Source organism: Schistocerca piceifrons, chromosome X, assembly GCF_021461385.2.
Source record: "Schistocerca piceifrons isolate TAMUIC-IGC-003096 chromosome X, iqSchPice1.1, whole genome shotgun sequence".
In the NCBI taxonomy this organism is placed as follows: Eukaryota; Metazoa; Arthropoda; class Insecta; order Orthoptera; family Acrididae; genus Schistocerca; species Schistocerca piceifrons.
Window position 1 is genome coordinate 689,862,478 of NC_060149.1, and position 19,097 is coordinate 689,881,574.

Here is a 19,097-nt window from a genome sequence, read left to right on the forward strand (position 1 = left end):
AAACGATGACTTGTTTCCTTTGAAAAATTTGCAGTTTTTCGCATTTTCCCTCTAGATAATGAGTGTTTGCATTTCTACTGTATTTGACGTCCGTCTTCACTCATTTTCTACCCTTTTTATGTTTTTTTCCTAACTAAGTTTATACATATGTTTTTTATTTGTTAAGATTTTTCTTACAATTCTTTAGCGATTACTTTGGTGTATATTGTAACACATTTTACCATTTGTTTTACTACCTTTCTCTAGTAAATCCTTTTCATGTGACTGAATTGCGCTATCATTCGGTTAGTCAAATTTGTCAGTGCCTGGTGGTTCACATAAGTCTTCTTGTCAACAATTTTTTTCATTTCTTTATGAACTTCTTCAAATTTTCCTGTTATTTTTCGACACATCCCTTATGTTTCTCATTTCCATTTTCTCTGCTAATCATCAATGAGGTACCTTTTACTTTGATTCTACATACTATAATTGGGGGGTGGGGGGGGGGGGGGGGGGTGGTTTGCAGTTCACTGCCTGAAATCTACTAGCAACCTGTTATAAACTTTGGGAATTATAAGTAGCTGCCTTTTTATCTCCATTGCTGTATTGTTTGCGCTTAATTTTCCATAAACACGTATCACTGCTATATATTTCAATAAATTAGCAATGAACTCGGTAAAGCAACGATGCGTATCAGTAATTATTTAATTCAATATGCAAACGAAGACTAGGAAGACAATACTGAATAAACACCTAACTCAAACACGCTTTGTGTGCCAGATCTGCGGCGGTCTCCAGTGCATGCGCAGCGATTTATTTGCGCGAATATAATGCCAACAAATGTTTGCAATTTTGGTCAAATGTTCAAGTCCAGCTAACAATTTTGCGCATATTTCATGTCTATGCAAATCTCTTGCTCATATGAGCCGATTTGTTAAACAAAAGCCTCTCTTGGGAGAATACACTTCACGGGAATAATATCCAAATCGTAATGGAACATTTGCATTGTGTAACAGAAACAAAGCAAATAGAAACGTTTTATCTTGGCTTGCAGCTATTCCCACTTGTGTTAAAATATTCGGTGACGTGGTAACTATGCTACGCAAGAGCTGCTCCAGAAGTGTGGTTAAATTAGACATAAGTTGGCTGTTTAGAGAAGTCTTAAAATGAGTAAGCCAGCGAAAATATGTTAACTTTCGATGTTAGCAGACGACGACACTGTCCCTCGCACCCATAGCCCATCAATGTGAATTTAAGAACTGAACTTTGATGTTGCATCCCGTACAGTTCGTCATTTGAAATGCAATTGTTGAATGTATTGAAGTTCTGCTCCGTCACGTGCGAATCGACCTTCAACACTTTGATGAAATTCTCGCGGTCGTGTGTGAAACACTCTGCAAATTACATGTCATTTGTCAACTAAAAGAGGTCTTTGCACTCTTCCAAGGACGAGCAATTGTTTGAATGTACAAACAAATATTATCGGCGACGTATGCTAATTGTTTATAGTTTACAAACACAGTAAACAGTTGCTTGGTCTGTTGTGATGGTGATAAGATGCTTCGCTAATTCTTATCGCAAGAAAGGAGCATATGTTCAATTCGAACAAATGCAGTTATTGGAGCCGTATTTGTTAGTGACTTTGGTGACTAATTTCCCTTTGCTGGTGTTGGGAAAGTACCGCAGGTGCCACAGATCAGTAGGATGGATACGATAAAGAGGTTAAAACTGCAGAACCTGAGAGATGAAATTGTTCAAGATCTTGACGTTGACGACATTGTGGACGGCCTTCTTTCATCTGGCGTAATAACTGAAGAGGAACGGGAAAGTATATTTTCTGAAGTGAGTAAATAACGTCAGCTGTTGGTTGAGTTGTTGATTATTCATTCTCTATGTTCGTTGGAAGTATGCCTCCTCTGATTTCCTTTGTTTCATATTTTATCGCTTCGTTACAACAAAGCTCTCCGTCTGAGGTAATATCGGAAAAGGTGACTAAGGGCTTTGTCTATCTGTCATCATTGAAGCCTCTATGGCTCCAGAGAGTTTTCTTTGATTTGATTTATTTATTATAACTTATTCACGTTTGAGCAGTACTAGACCATGCATTGTACAAAATAGGTTATTTTCAGTGTTGTGTTTTAGTTTTCCTTAGTGCCCGTATTACTTTCCTTGTCTCAAAATTTTCTAGTTTCCGGTCAGCAAACCAAATTATTCCCATCTTCCTGGATTTTGTGCAAGTCAAATTCCCCAGTCGTGAATTTTCTGCCTAAATGTTTTCCTCTCTTGTATAACATGGTGCGTTGTTCCTCCTCCTTTCAGGCCGTCTTTTACAGCACCGATCCATTTTGTCGTTTATTTTTGTTTTACTGTAGATTTTTAGTATTCAACAACCATTCTAGTTAAACTGATTGGCCCCGTTCTTTTAGTATTTCCATAGAATTTTAACCTACCCCCCTCCTCCCCAATTTCCGAGCACATGTTAGTGTACGTTACAGTCGGCACGTTCCTTGTGCTATATAATTTCTTCCTAATATTTTAATTATTACTTTTCATCCTCTTGTTTCGATTTCTTCAATATGTCTGTGTAAAATGAGTGTCACAGCCCCATAAAGACACTGCTGTCATGTCTATGTCTCAGTTTGTTGTATTTTGAGAGGCATTTTTTGTTATAGATGTTTGTTGTAAACCTGAAAGTTTGACAATAAATTTCGTTACCAGTATTAACCATGCCTGTTACTCAGAAGTATTTGAACTGAGAAACTCTCAAGTTTTCTCATATTCAGTTTTTATAATTTCGTGTTCCATGTTGTTGCCTGGCTTGTATTTTCTTTTCTCAAACACTATTTGTACCCCTACCATTTGTGCTGTTTCTGTAAGCATTTGTATATGTCTTTGTGCGGTTTGAATGTGGTGACAGAGAATAGCTGGACTGCCTGCAAAAGCTTAGCAATTTATCCTAATATAGGTTCCTCTGATTTTACTGGTGCATCAGTTACTAGCTCTGATTTTAGTTTCAGCACTGTGGGATTCCATTATCTAAAACATATCTGAAAACCAATGGACAGTCACATTTTCTCACTTCTGTTTTATTTTCATATTATTCTGAAATTTCTTCCCTGAATTTTACCTTAGATTTTGCAGCATTTCATGGTCCACTAATAATTGTAGTGGTTTTGGGATCCAGTCTTTGTTCTTTCAGAATTTGGAAGAGACACTTAACATATTCCCTATTGTACTTTGTTACGAATTCTTTGTTGTCTGAGGCTGTTTCAGGATTGAAATTTGTGCTGAACAAGTTCAGTTCAGTCTGAAACCTGCTTGATACTCACCACTTTTGTATTAAAGTTGTTGTTGATCTCAGTCCAAGAGACATTGAGATAGAATTTTGTATGGAATAGAAAGAAGAGAAATCCCTCAATAATTATCAACATCTGTTCTGTGTCCCATTTATATAGTGGATCTATAGTTTTCCAGTCGTCAGGAATTTTCTCTGTTCGACAATCGTTTTGGATGCAATTTTCTTGGTTGTTAAGTGCCAATTGTCCATTTTCCTCCTTGAAGCAGAGATATTGATATTTAGATTTGTTTTAAGGGTTTTATAAGAATTCCTAACTTTTTTGTGTAAGTCTTCTTCAGTTTCATGAAGCTGATTGTTTTCATATGATCTTTTTGCCTGTCTAGTTTTGATATTTATTTGGTAATTGTCAGGATAATGTCATGAGCATTTTCTGATTTGTTACTACCCATTGCTTGAAAATCTTTGTGCTGTGATTTTACTGTGTGTTCACAATCTTCCACCAGTGATGCTTTTTCTGCTTTTCTAAAGGTATCTGATCGAGTGAGGTGACAGGGGTTAGCTGTTCAGACTCGCATCTGGCCATCCAGATTTAGGTTTTCCATGGTTTCCCTAAATTGCTCCAGGCAAATGCCAGGATGGTTCCTCTAAAGGGGCCCAACCGATTTCCTTCCCCAGCCTTAACACAATTCGAGCATGTCTTCCGTCACTAATAACCTCAATGTCAATAGGGTGCTTAACCCAATCTTCCTTCCTTCCTTCTTAAAGGAATCTGATTTTGAGTAGTTTTGATAAGCTTGTGTTTGAGTTGTTCTGAAGTTTGTGCTGTGTTCGTCGAGTTCATTTGCTAGTACTGGTGGTTACATTTTGTCATTGTCAAATTTAGGAATCACGAACATCCTTTTGCCAACTTTCTGGCACTTTAAATTTAATTTCACTCGGGGTAAGTAGTGGTCTGTTGCCAATATTTGCGCCTTTGCATACTTGAACATTTAATGAACATTAAAAATCTTCTTGTGATATGGAATCCACCAATATTGTTGTTGGGAAATCATCATGAGGATTTTGAAAATTTTTTTCTGGAAATGGATTGTCATTATTTTGAGGTTGGAATTTCTACTCAGTTCTACCAGTCTCTTCCAGTTTTGATATGCCCATGTGTGTGCAGGGAAATTATCAGTTGTTTTCTTGGATTTTCTCTCTTTCCCTAAGTGTGCATTAAAATCACCTGTTAGAACTATCACATGATTTTTGGAATTATTGTGATTCTATTTTCTACCACCTCCCATGATTTGTCTGTTTGTTTTATTGTCTTTTTTGAGTTACATATGTGCATTAATTACTGATTACATTTTATTTGCACAGATTAAGGAAATTACCATTGATCTGTTGTTCATAGATTTTACTTCCGTTATGGAACTAAGAACATCTTCTGAAATGGCAAATTCACACCCCAGATGGGATTTTTTTGAATGTTTTACTTTGAACAGTGTGGAATTTCCAAAATCCATAGTGTTCTCATCTGGAAATCTTGTTTCTAGTGCAGCTAAAATTTTCAGTTTCTTTTTTTCCCCTTAAGAGTTTCCCCTAATCTGTAGAGTTTCCTCACTTTAGGGATGCATTAATGTTGAGTGTGCCAAAGAAAGTTTAGATTTCCTTTGATTTGCATTGCAACATCTCAGTATAGACCCCCCAGAAGCCAACAGACCAGTTGCACCACTCATGCCAGAGACTTTGTTACCTCGTCAGGTAATTTTGTGATTACTAAAACTCTCAGTTGCTGTACTTGGAATTACAGTGATGAAAAAAAAAAATCCCCTTGATTGTCAAGACTGGATTGGAGTGGTTAATTCTATTATTCTGAGCTCTTGCCACCACCTCTGGTGACCAGATGCCAACACACTGCCATTTTATCAAAGTCGGACACAAAGTGTATTTTGTTTTGTTAAATGAAATGTGTCTTGTTCTAGTTGTTACAGCATATCGAGATCTATTCTCTCCACCCTTGCTGGTACCATTGAGATCTTTGGTTTCTTTCTAGCAATAGTCCATCACAAGATTTTTAATAATTAGGAATGTTATAAATGTTCAATGTTACCCCTGTTGGCTACACGGCAAACTCCGGCGTGGTAGCCAAACTTGTCCCACACAAGTGAAAGCATATCTGCTGTTGCTGAGCGCATGGCTGCAGTGATCTGGTTCCACAGATTGTTCAGAGTGGTTGGTAGAGGTGTGACGTAAACAGCTTTCTTCACATAACCCTATAAGAAATAGTTGCAGGCTGTGAGATCAGGAGATCTTGGTGGCCAGAAGTGCAGAGCCAGGTCCTCAAACCCCCTGCGACCGATCTAGTGCTGAGGAAGGGAGTCATTCAAAAACCCTCATACATAATGGTGCCAATGGGCTGGAGCTCCATCCTGTTGGAAAATGAAGTCCTGGGAATCTTCCCTAAGTTGAGGGAACAGCCATTGTTCCAACATGTCCAGGTACATGATTCCCGTTACAGTTCTTTCTGCAAAGAAAAATGGCCCATAAACCTTTGTACAGGATACAGCACAGAACATGTTGATCTTCTGTGAGTCTCTTTCACATTAGAATGGTGAATGTGGATTTTCCATACCCCATATGCTAACATTGTGTCTGTTGACTTTTCCACTAAGGTGAAATGTCGCTTCATCGCTAAAAATTACAAGCTGTAGAAATGCATCATCCTCCATCTTTGCTAGCACATAACCACAAAAATGCGAGATGCTTCTCTTTGTCATTGGGGTTGAGAACCTGCACAAGTTGTAATCGGTAGGGTTTGTACAGCAAATGCCATCTCAGAACTTTCCATACAGTTGGTTGGGGTATTCAAAGCTCTTGACTGGCTCTGTTGGTAGATTTACTAGGGCTGAGCACAAAACTTTCTTGAATGCATAGGACATCATCCTCTGACACACACAGTCGGTCTGTGCTTTTTCTTTTGCACACATTCCCAGTCTGTTTAAATTTCTTAAACCAGTGGCTAATGCTTTTGTGAGTTTGTGGTTGAATACCGAATTCAGTACGAAATGCCCGCTGCACTGCAATTTGTGACTCACTTTTTGTGAAGAACGCACAAAACCTTGTGCTCCACGCTTGCTATGTCACTCACAACTGACAGTGAGATGGAATGATGGCACCATTGCCATGCGAACTCTGCTGACCATTTCTGAAACCATCACCGCCCACCTGCAAACACCTGCCAAAAACTTTGAAACTTCCTCTTTTCATTGGGATAAAGCTTGTTCATTTTGGATTTGTACTTGAATACATATGAATTTTTGAAAATGGGTCCTTCATTTAGAATAACCCTGTATTGTTTTGTTGATAATTTTTTACTTACCATTAAGAAGCTAAGCGTATTTGCATAGTATAGTATATGAAGATTTATTTCAGGGAATGTGATTCTAACTGTTTTTTTAATGGGGCTTATTTGTCTTCTTTTGGGAGTTCATTCTGTTTCAAGCTGAAATGTTTTCTTTTGGATTTCTAGGTTCTGCTTACTGTACGAAATTGTAAATAATTCTGTATGACAGCTCTGTTTAATTATGTGACCCTTTTGTGTTTTGGAATTATTCTTTAAAACTGATTTCCACAAACTGCCGATTTACAATATTTTGTTGTTTACAGAAAACACGAAAAGCCAGAGTACGTCACTTGCTCGATTTGCTTCCAAGTAAAGGCTCATGTGCGTTTGATAATTTCGTGAGAAATCTGAAGAATGAGTACCAGTGGCTTTATTCAAAGTTAATAGAGGACACTGATCCAAGTCAAGATGAAGAAAGATTTCTAGATGCCTTACTGTTAGGTGGAATACCTCGCACCCCACCACACAACGTAGAAAGACAGGAGACTGTAAGTGACTCTTCTTCTGATAGCTAATGTTAAGGGTTTTCTAAGTTAAAATAAAGATTTCACTTGTCTGCTTTGATCAGAAGGCAGACAAAATCACTCGTTGAAAACTAGCATGTATAAAATATGCACCATGCTACAAAGTTTTAGTTATTCTCATATCAGATTCATTGGATTTTCTGATTCTCATACATAGTCACCTTTCAATCTAATCTAGACCTTGGGGTGTGCTACAGATCACTCTGTCACCACAACCTATACTCAAAAAAAGAGGTAAAATTTAATTAGTCTACTGTTCTGTCTTAGTTTTTCAAAAGCCACATCATCAGTACGTCACAGGTCAAAGCCAACTACAAGTTTTTGGTAGATTCAGCCTATCTACTGGCATCATACCTTGGTTTAGTTTGGGATTTCCCTTTGTTATGTCACAGACATCAGTGATCGCTTTCTCTCCAAGATGGTAGGAGGTGCAACTTACTTATCAGATTATCTTATAGTCAAGAACTTAAATTTTAAACAAATTTAAACGTGGTGATTCTTTGACTTCTGAATCTCTCTCTCTCTCTCTCTCTCTCTCTCTCTCTCTCTCTCACACACACACACACACACACACACACACACACACACACACACACACCTGCAATCTCGATTGTAGTGACAGGCTGTTACATCATTGCCAGCTTTTGCTCCATATTGAATGAATTTACTTTTATACATGACTACAGTCACAAGGTAAATACAGAAATATACTATTACTTAAGAAATCCCAGAGTATTTTGGTGAATGTTGTATATTGCATCATTCATAGACTAACAAAACGAGCAAAGGATCCATAACATAGATCTTATTGTTAATAACACAGGAATCGAAGGATTGTTCCATACTCTGAAAATGTTGAAGGGAGACCTCCGGAGAAGATAAGTTACTCTATGCACTAGTAGTGATCACAGCGAAAGAAACAACAAGAGCAGTTACGTTATGGGAAGTATCTGTAACAATTGATGTACATACATATCTTACAGACACATGAACTACTTGAACTTGACTTATAAATTGACAGAGGGTCATAGTGATATATGGTATTGTTTTTACAGTACTGGGACCAACTGAATGAGGCAGTGGTGTTGTTAAGATACAGACCTCGTATTCGGGAGGATGGAGTTTGCTCTGTCTAGCGATCCTGATTTAGGATGGTTTTCCTAAGTCATTTCAGGCAAATGCTGGAATAGTTCCTTCATTGAGGCTGTGGCTGACCACTTGTTCTGTCATTGTAGAAGTGTACTTATATATTTGATGTGGTTGTATATTTTTGAGCTATTTATTTTCATTCCATGATGATGATAAATCCTATATCATTGTAGGTGATCCCTTGATAAATAAACAAATAAACCACAAAAACGGGTAGTCACTGATGTGACTGGGATTTAAGCAAGGCCTATCAACTTCTGATGTGTGAGGTCCATGGAGTCTAAAGGCAAACAAAAATTGCTCTGATAGTAATTGTAGTTGTATATAATAGTCAAAGCAATTCATCATTATGAAAGAATGTTTCATATAGGATGGATATTATATGGTGTCTGATTTTAGTTGTTAAAATATCTTTGACTGTATTAAAACAATTCAGTATTTATGTATTTAAACACTTTTTGGAAATAACAGAGCATAAGTAATATGTTTTATTCACCTCTAAAGATTGAAGTTAAGTACATGCATGTGTCATCTTTCATTACTTTTTTGTCGATCATTTTTTATATCATTTTAAACATGAAGGCACCACAGAAACTTGTAATGTGTCATTAAATCCACTCATCTCACAAAGCAAAATGAAATTACTATAGATAACAAATACTAAAAAAATATGTTATCAAATGCATTCTCTCTTGCCAAACATGCTCTCTTGTTGTAACATAATATTTCAAAGGCACAGTTCTGCCAGTTGAGGAATCAGAGAATATTCATTTTTAAAGGAAAGGTGTCATCAACACAGAAGATTTGTGTGAAAACTTCTGACCTTTGTAAACAAGAGTCTATTGTAGTCAAGTATGTCAGTGCTTTTCTCAGATAGAGAGCAACCTTGACACAGTCAGATTACAAATTGACCCACATGTAGTAGAGGGTAAAGATTTGTGTACAATGAAAGTATTGTTTGCCTCAGTGACAATCACTGTGACAACCATGTTCTCACAGCTTATCTGTAACATGAAAGGTGCGTGGGAAAATTAGATACTAGGAAAAGATTCATAAATATTACGTAGTTATTGGAACCTCCTGTAGGAGTTGAGGTTTTTGGATGATTGCCAAAGATTAAAGGATAAAAGTGACATTACGCCAGTTACTTTTGTTTAACTATTGTGATCCCAGTGTAAAGTTGGTTGTGTTGGTAGGGTTACCTTTCTTAATAATTATAAACAAAAGAATCATGGAAAAAATGTAGGACTGTGTATCATATTCTACACATTAGCATTGTAGCTAAAATTGAGACTTTGATGACAGTTAAATTTGTGAAATAATGAAATTAATTACTCTAATGAAAAATTGTATCACATTCTGTACTTGAGCTTTGTAGCTAAAGTCAAGGTGTATTAGAGCCAAGCTGAATGCATTGTGGTACTGGAAAACATTGTATCAGTAATTAAAATGTTGTTGTTGTTGTTGTTGTGGTCTTCAGTCCTGAGACTGGTTTGATGCAGCTCTCCATGCTGCTCTATCCTGTGCAAGCTTCTTCATCTCCCAATACTGCAGCCTACATCCTTCTGAATCTGCTTAGAGTATTCATCTCTTGGTCTCCTTCTACGATTTTTACCCTCCATGCTGCCCTCCAATACTAAATTGGTGATCCCTCGATATCTCAGAACATGTCCTACCAACCGATCCCTTCTTCTAGTCAAGTTGTGCAACAAACTCCTCTTTTCCCCAATTCTATTCAATACCTCATCATTAGTTATGTGATCTACCCATCTAATTTTAAGCATTCTTCTGTAGCACCACATTTCGAAAGCTTCTATCTCTTCTTGTCTAAACTAGTTATTGTCCATGTTTCACTTCCATACATGGCTACACTCCATGCAAATACTTTCAGAAACAACTTCCTGACACTTAAATCAATACTCGATGTTAACAAATTTCTCTTCTTCAGAAACGCTTTCCTTGCCATTACCAGTCTACATTTTATATCCTCTCTACTTCGACCATCATCAGTTATTTTGCTCCTCAAATTGCAAAACTCCTTTACTACTTTAAGTGTCTCATTTCCTAATCTAATTCCCTCAGCATCACCTGACTTAATTCGACTACATTCCATTATCCTCGTTTTGCTTTTGTTGATGTTCATCTTATACCCTCCTTTCAAGACACTGTCCATTCCGTTCAACTGCTCTTCCAAGTCCTTTGATGTCTCGTGACATAATTACAATGTCACCGGCGAACTTCAAAGTTTTTATTTCTTCTCCATTGATTTTAATACCTACTCCGAATTTTTCTTTTGTTTCCTGTACTGCTTGCTCAATATACAGATTGAATAGCATTGGGGAGAGCCTACAACCCTGTCTCACTTCCTTCCCAACCACTGCTTCCCTTTCATGTCCCTCGACTCTTATAACTGCCATCTGATTTGTATACAAATTGTAAATAGCCTTTCGCTCCCTGTATTTTACCCCTGCCACCTTCAGAATTTGAAAAAGAGTATTCCTGTCAACATTGTCAAAAGCTTTCTCTAAGTCTACAAATGCTAGAAATGTAGGTTTGCCTTTCCTTAATCTCTCTTCTAAGATAAGTTGTAGGGTCAGTATTGCCTCACGTGTTCCAACATTTCTACGGAATCCAAACTGATCTTCCCCGAGGTTGGCTTCTACCAGTTTCTCCATTTGTCTGTGAAGAATTCACGTTAGTATTTTGCAGCTGTGACTTATTAAACTGATAGCTCTGTAATTTTCACATCTGTCAACACCTGCTTTCTTTGGGATTGGAATTATTATATTCTTCTTGAAGTCTGAGGGAATTTCGCCTGTCTCATACATCTTGCTCACAAGATGGTAGAGTTTTGTCAGGACTGGCTCTCCCAAGGCTGTCAGTAGTTCTAATGGAATATTGTCTACTCCCGGGGCCTTGTTTCAGCTTAGGTCTTTCAGTGCTCTGTCAAACTCTTCACGCAGTATCATATCTCCCATTTCATCTTCATCCACCTCCTCTTCCATTTCCATAATATTGTCCTCAAGAACATCGCCCCTGTGTAGACCCTCTATATACTCCCTCCACCTTTCTGCTTTCCCTTCTTTGCTTAGAACTGGGTTTCCATCTGAGCTCTTGATATTCATACAAGTGGCTCTCTTTTCTCCAAAGGTCTCTTTAATTTTCCTGTAGGCAGTATCTATCTTACCCCTAGTGAGATAAGCCTCTACATCCTTACATTTGTCCTCCAGCCATCCCTGCTTAGCCATTTTGCACTTCCTGTCGATCTCATTTTTGAGACGTTTGTATTCCTTTTTACCTGCTTCACTTACTGCATTTTTGTATTTTCTCCTTTCATCAATTAAATTCAGTATCTCTTCTGTTACCCAAGGATTTCTACTAGCCCTCGTCTTTTTACCTACTTGATCCTCTGCTGCCTTCACTATTTCATTACTCTAAGCTACCCATTCTTCTTCTACTGTATTTATTTCCCCCATTCCTGTCAATTGTTCCCTTATGCTCTCCCTGAAACTCTGTACAACCTCTGGTTTAGTCAGTTTATCCAGGTACCATCTCCTTAAATTCCCACCTTTTTGCAGTTTCTTCAGTTTTAATCTACAGTTCATAACAAATAGATTGTGGTCAGAGTCCCCATCTGCCCCTGGGAATGTCTTACAATTTAAAACCTGGTTACTAAATCTCTGTCTTTCCATTACATAATCTGTCTGAAACCTTTTAGTATCTCCAGGGTTCTTCCATGTATACAACCTTCTTTCATGATTCGTGAACCAAGCGTTAGCTATGGTTAAGTTATGCTCTGTGCGAAATTCTACCAGACAGCTTTTCTTTCATTTCTTACCCCCAATCCATATTCACCTACTATGTTTCCTTCCCTTCCTTTTCCTACTGTCGAATTCCAGTCACCCATGACTATTAAATTTTCATCTCCCTTCATTACCTGAATAATTTCTTTTATCTCATCATACATTTCATCAATTTCTTCATCATCTGCACAGCTAGTTGTCATATAAACTTGTACTACTGTAGTAGGTTTAGGCTTCATGTCTATCTTGGCCACAATAATGCGTTCACTATGCTGTTTGTGGTAGCTTACCCGCACTCCTATTTTTTTGATTCATTATTAAACCTACTCCTGCATTACCCCTATTTTATTTTGTATTTATAACCCTGTATTCACCTGACCAAAAGTCTTGTTCCTCCTGCCACCGAACTTCACTAATTCCCACTATATCTAACTTTAACCTATACATTTCTCTTTTTAAATTTTCTAACCCACCTGCCCGATTAAGGGATCTGACATTCCACGCTCTGATCCATAGAATGCCAGTTTTCTTTCTCCTGATAACGACGTCCCCTTGAGTAGTCCCCACCCGGAGATCCGAATAAGGGAATATTTTACCCAAGAGGACGCCATCATCATTCAACCGTACAGTAAAGCTGCATGCCCTCGGGAAAAATTATGGCTGTAATTTCCCCTTGCTTTCAGCCGTTCGCAGTACCAGCACAGCGAGGCCGTTTTGGTTAGTGTTACAAGGCCAGATCAGTCAATCATCCAGACTGTTGCCCCTGTAACTACTGAAAAGGCTGCTGTCCCTCTTCAGGAACCACACGTTTGTCTGGCCTCTCAACAGATACCCTTCCGTTGTGGTTGCACCCATGGTACGGCCATCTGTATCGTTGAGGCACGCAAGCCTCCCCACCAATGGCAAGGTCCATGGCTCATGGGGGGGGCCTGTGGAATTAGGTAACAATTTTTGCATGCTAGAGCAGCTGCTGCTTTTGTCTGCAATGAGATTTTGCAAATGTCTTTGTGGCAGTGCCTCTTCATAGCTCTATAGACAGCTATTTTCGTCTACAGCCATTTGCACTTCACAGTTGAAAGTCATCAAAAGCATTGCCAGGTCTCTGGGATTTGCTTAAGTTGAAGTAACTGCAGGACTGTCCTAGCAGTAAAGAATAAATGTTGAAACTTCATGCATGATACAGCATTTTTCACTAATTCCCACTATATCTAACTTTAACCCATCTATTTCCCTTTTTAAATTTTCTAACCTACCTGCCCGATTAAGGGATCTGACATTCCACACTCTGACCCGTAGAATGCCAGGTTTCTTTCTCCTGATAACGACATCCTCTTGAGTAGTCCCCGCCCGGAGATCTGAATGGGGGACTATTTTACCCAAGAGGACGCCATCATCATTTAATCATACAGTAAAGAAAGCTGCATGCCTTTGGGAAAAATTATGGCTGTAGTTTCCCCTTGCTTTCAGCTGTTTGCAGTACCACAACAGCAAGGCAGTTTTGGTTAATGTTACCAGGCCAGATCAGTCAATCATCCAGACTGTTGCCCTTGCAACTACTGGAAAGGCTGCTGCCCCTTCTTCAGGAACCACACGTTTGTCTGGCCTCTCAACAGATACCCCTCCGTTGTGGTTGCACTTATGGTACGGCTATGCAGTCAGATGCAAACCAAACATTCACCACGACAGGACCATGGAATATTTCCATTCAAAAGTAATTGCTACACATGTACCCAATTGGGAGATGAGATTATTCCTGATTCATAGAACATGGTCAGCCGGTGACAGATCCGCAACTGCCCTCACTCTTGTACTTCCTCGTCATCCACGCACATCTTTCTTCAGGCGCCAAAGGTGTGAAACTCACATGGTTAATGATCCAGGCTGTGCTGAGGATGTTGCAGTGTTTCCCAATCAAATCACTGGAATGTGGCTTTCGTCCAAATGACAGTGTGGGGGCGGGTGTTACTGTGCAACAGGATGATGCCATCTGGCAGCATTAGTGGGTGTTTTGATTTTATGGTGCATCACATTGTGTGCAAAGCATCTCCATAATTCTGCTCATTGATTGCGGCTCCATGCTTGAGGAACTCACTGAGCAGAGAGCTACTCCAGCTGAAGGAGGAGGTCACTGTGAGCTTACATTGTGCCACCATTTTGAGCCCAAGAGCAAACAGCAAAGCCAACAGTGCAGACATCCCACATTTCTCCCGCCAAAGAAATCCAAAGCTGTTCACACATGTTCCAGTAAGATCATGATGACATTATTCGACTGCATGTGCCCCCTGATCTTTGATTTCCTAGAGCATGAAACTGTGATCAGTGAGCAGTGCTACAGAGACAGTTCGCAGAAATTGTGATGTGCCATAAAACCAAAACGCCTAGCATTGCAGTCGGATGGAATCGTCCTGTTGTACGATAATACTTGCCCCACACTGCCAATTAGATGAAGGCGCTTCAGTGATTTGCTTGGGAAACCTGGATCATTCACCATGTAAATTTCATGTCTTTGGTGACCTGAAGAAAGATGTGTGTGGACACCAGTTTCAGTCAGATGACAAAGTGCAAGAGTAGGTGTGGTTATGGATGAGTCACCAGCTGACTGCATGCTATGAAACAGGAATTGGTTGTCTCTTCTCCCAGTGGGATAAATAACTTAATGTGTGTGGTGATTACTTTTGTATGGAACCATTCCGTGGTCCCATTGAGGCAGGTATTCAATTTTCATTTGACTGCTTCTCATAGGTATCTTCATCTTTGAGTGAAGTGTAGCCAAAAAAGAGTGAACTGGCAGTAATTAAATATAGCAACATTCAATTAATGTATATAAAATGAGAAGTAATTGAAACGTTTGGTTTTGTATTCTGTGGTCTTCTTTCTTTTTGGGTAATGTTATATATTTTGGCATTGTGTCAAGATCATTTGGCACCCCTCTTATACATTATGTTATTTTAACTATGCAATTGCCAATCATTGTTTATGGACTCTTGAAATACCTCACTTGTACAACCATTGTTCGTACTTTGTGTTGTAAAGTTACTGTTTTCTCTGTGTCGTATTCTCTCGTAGAACTATGAAGTTGAAGTGTAGAAAGGGACACAATGTTTTCTTTTGTACTTTATCTATTTCATTCATGTTTTCATTAATATTTAGCTGAATATTTGTTTATGCCTCTTGGATATGCATTATGCTACACTTGGTAGTCGATTTTTTTTTTTTTTTTTTTTTTTTTTTTTATGACAGTTAAAATTTTGACAATAGGTATAAGTCAGGATACAATATATTTTTGTGTTGCATATTTGATTTTCAGTGTATTAAATTTTACAGTGCACCTATGTGCAGCTGAAGTGTGGAATAATGTGCACAGTTATTCAATGTATAATATATGTTACCATTAAAATTTTTAGATGCATCATGTTCTTCACTTCGGCTACATATTTAAAGTGTAGGATTCACTGAACAATTTTGTGTTAGTCATACATTTCATTGTATCAGATACAATTTTGTTGCATTCGTGAATTTAGATATGTGGTCATTCCTTGTTAAATCAACAAATGAAAGTATGGTCTTCAACCTGACCCTCTTTTATTTATTTGACATTGAGTATGCTTGCAGTATTCACAAATAGATACACAAAACAATTTGTTTTACTGATGAAAGGTTACTGAGTAATGGGTGCTCAAAAAAGGAGGGAAAAAATAAAATTTTTTACTTGCAGAACAGTATTGATTTGTTCACAGCTTCTGTATAATTAAGCTATAACAATGAAACTGAGTTCATTTGAAAGCTATTTTAAAGGTCTTTCATATGATAGAAAACATAATTAGTTGAATATAAATATCCATTTTTAAATAAAAACATCATTATTAAATGTACTGAATTTTGAAAAACTGTTTTTTAAAATTCTCAAAGGTATATACGTGAAAGATACTGTTTTCCTCTGCATATTATGAAAGTTTCAACTTAGGATGAATGTGAGATTACTATGATAAGTAATTTTATGTTTAAGTTGGAGCTATAAAAATCCACCAGAAATTAATTTATTTTAAATATTAGGTCTACTTCTCATTAGTAGGTGTGTGTTTTTGTATAGTTAAATGTGAATGTCAAAATAAAATAGCATATAACAGGTGAAAAAAGAAACCAATATTTTCCTTATCAGCATTGAATTAGAAAATATAACGAGTTGCAGACCTTCAAAGAAATACATCAGAATACCTGAGATAGGTCAAAAATCAGTTAGTTATTAATTCCTGTTACTTATTGAAATGAGTCATATCAGTCCACGTTTTTAGCCAATCAGTTGGTTGCACATCACCATATCTTAATGGGATAATGTATACGTTTGCCCTACAGCAATTTGAGGGTTCACATTGCCTTTACTTCCCTGCCGCTGAGAGAACGAATGTCTGCATGACTGGGGAATGTGAAAGTTGTAGATGGTGCATGTAGATGTAAGAAGCTAACTAGGATTTCATCCTTTTCCTGAATTTTTTTTTCCCTCAACTACACAGGCTGACCACCAGTGTCCCCACTGCATGCACAATCAGTATATCGTTTGATGTGATTCCACCATAATGGATCACTGTTCACAGCTGTCACCAGTTCAATTTTCCTTTCCTTAGAGTCCGAATATGCCTTTGTTGTTATTTTGTTCTTGCTTAGGGGAATAAAGGTTTACAAGTTTTTGCCATATTTCTCAAATCTCTCTGTAAATTGCAGTTATTCATTTTCAGTACTTCATTTTCATTATGTTCCATAGTAGCATACTTGAAATCAATACTTTCTACATTATCCTTGGCAAACATACAAAATTGTTCAGGTGTCATAATTTGATCAGTGTACAGGTGTTGCAGACTTGAGGGTGTGGGTGGCATCTTGCTGTTCCTCACATGACTGTTAAGCTTCATGCGCATTACTGTTGGCTAGTCCATAAACAAAAACCATATCTTTTTGTTCTTCAGATGAATACTGTGCCGCCATGCTTACTGTATGACTAAATCAAGGGTGACGTGTGTGTGCCTACGTATGAATGTCTCTGACATGATGTGGAGACAAACAGCAAGACCTATTCGACATGTGTGCATATCACATTGGGGCAGTGATGGGACGAGGGACGTTTCTGCGCGTGAACTGACAACCATAGTGCTGCCTGTCAACCAACGAACAGCAACAGGGCAGGCCCACAGCCAATTGGAACGTGTGGCGTCAAGCTACCGTAGTTTAAAAATGATGCATTGTGTACCTGCACAACATTAGAAATTTTGGTTCCTACTGGCATCAGTTATCCAGGGTTGGAATTCTGTGACACAATTTTTCTCCACCCTGTATATTTTCTACAAATTATGTTTTAAATCATATGAAAGCCCTCTAAAGTACTTTCATATGAACTCAGTTTCGTTGTTATAAAGGAAGTTGTGAATAAATCAATATTTTTCTGCACGTCATATATTTGATTTCTTTTAGCAGCCATTACACAGTAATTTCAAATAAATCTAAGAGGGTCAGGTCACAGAAGTTTTTTCATCTTTTAAGTGCCTGTGATCTTTCTAGGCATGGACTACACAAAATGCCAAAAACATTTTGGAGGAATTTCGATCTTTGAACAATCAGTTACTGACTACAAGTCAAAAAGAGGGTCCAGTGTATGCATATTTCATATAATGACCACACAAACTCTTGATACTGTGGAATGTTCCTCAAGCCACTCAAATATAATCAGTTTGTGACTGGATGGTGCAGTGTACCGAAGGTACGGGTTGCCTTTGGCCTGCTGTATGTGGACAGCGGGATGTACATGGCCATACGGTACTTTTTTGCATCATTTACTGGTGAAACACAATGACAGACTTATCGGGATCCCCACTTTATTGTTTATGTAAACATTCTACATTCAATAATTCCTCAACCACCTGCCTAAATGGTGGTCTTTTGCCATGGCCTCTCCAACTTGTCATATTGTTACAGTGTGTTATAAACACAATTTTTATCCGATGCTGTTGAACCTGGTGGCAACAGTTTATTCCCAAATCAAGGTACTGACAGTATATCTTTGGCATGGTGACATGTGGAAAGCCCAATGTCTACGTGACCTTCAAAGTGGAATGTGCCATGTTTGAGCATCCATGATCTGGCAATGATAAAATTTCCTGATATCGCACTTCTTGCTCATCTGGAGTTAAACTGCCACAAAATGCCTAAGCATTCCCTTCACAATAGCACCAGGTGCTCCCCCTCCCTCCTTCCTCCTTTCCTCCCTCCCCCTTCCCTCCTTCCTCCAGCAGCATTTGGCCTTTTGGTGAAGAACACAACTCCCATACAGGATGACTAAGAATCAGCTTGTCATCTAGCAGTACAGTGTAGTATGTGGTGATTTACCTAGATTCTGTTAATGTTCATTTCTTGTGTTAGTTATACTAGTTATGAAAATCTGTATTCTTTATACTGCTAAAACATTTTGTGGAAATAAAAAGGTCCCTAAGCATGTTTGTGCAATGTCTCTCCACTGATTTAAAAGTTGTACTGTGGAATGGTCAATATAACAATGTGAAGCAGCCTGTAGGTACACCTAAGCGTTTGCTTTCTAAGGACAACAGCCATCTTCCTCTGACTGGATAGTAGTAATACAAAATCCCACTATTTTAATACATTCATTGACTGATAAATGGTTATTATTTCATTTCATCTTCTATTTTTTTTTACTTCAGAAAGTCAGAACATTGCATGTTTCACTTCCCTTGCAACCAATATCACAAACATCTATGGAATGGGAAGCAGAACTGTGGGCCTCTCAGTGACCTGTGAGTTGTTGGTATAAACTCATGTGCACAACTAGAAAATTTGGCTGTTTAGTTATCAGCAGGCATCAAGTTGATGATGATTGCTACACACTTATTTGCTCCCACCATTTGTATTTTATGATATATTTAAGGTTGAAGATCTGTTCAGTGCATGATGTA

The 19,097-nt window shown here is 38.1% G+C and overlaps 1 protein-coding gene across 1 annotated transcript in view; it reads left to right on the forward strand.

Annotated features, from left to right (window-relative positions):
- Positions 1–1,068: 1,068 nt before the first annotated feature.
- The window catches only part of LOC124723222 (apoptotic protease-activating factor 1), a 282,007-nt gene continuing 263,978 nt past the window's right edge, over positions 1,069–19,097 (forward strand). The window contains exons 1-2 of the mRNA XM_047248407.1: positions 1,069–1,821; positions 6,929–7,153. Of these exons, the coding sequence (XP_047104363.1) occupies positions 1,684–1,821; positions 6,929–7,153 (363 nt within the window). The 5' untranslated portion in view covers positions 1,069–1,683. The remainder of the gene's footprint in view (positions 1,822–6,928; positions 7,154–19,097) is intronic.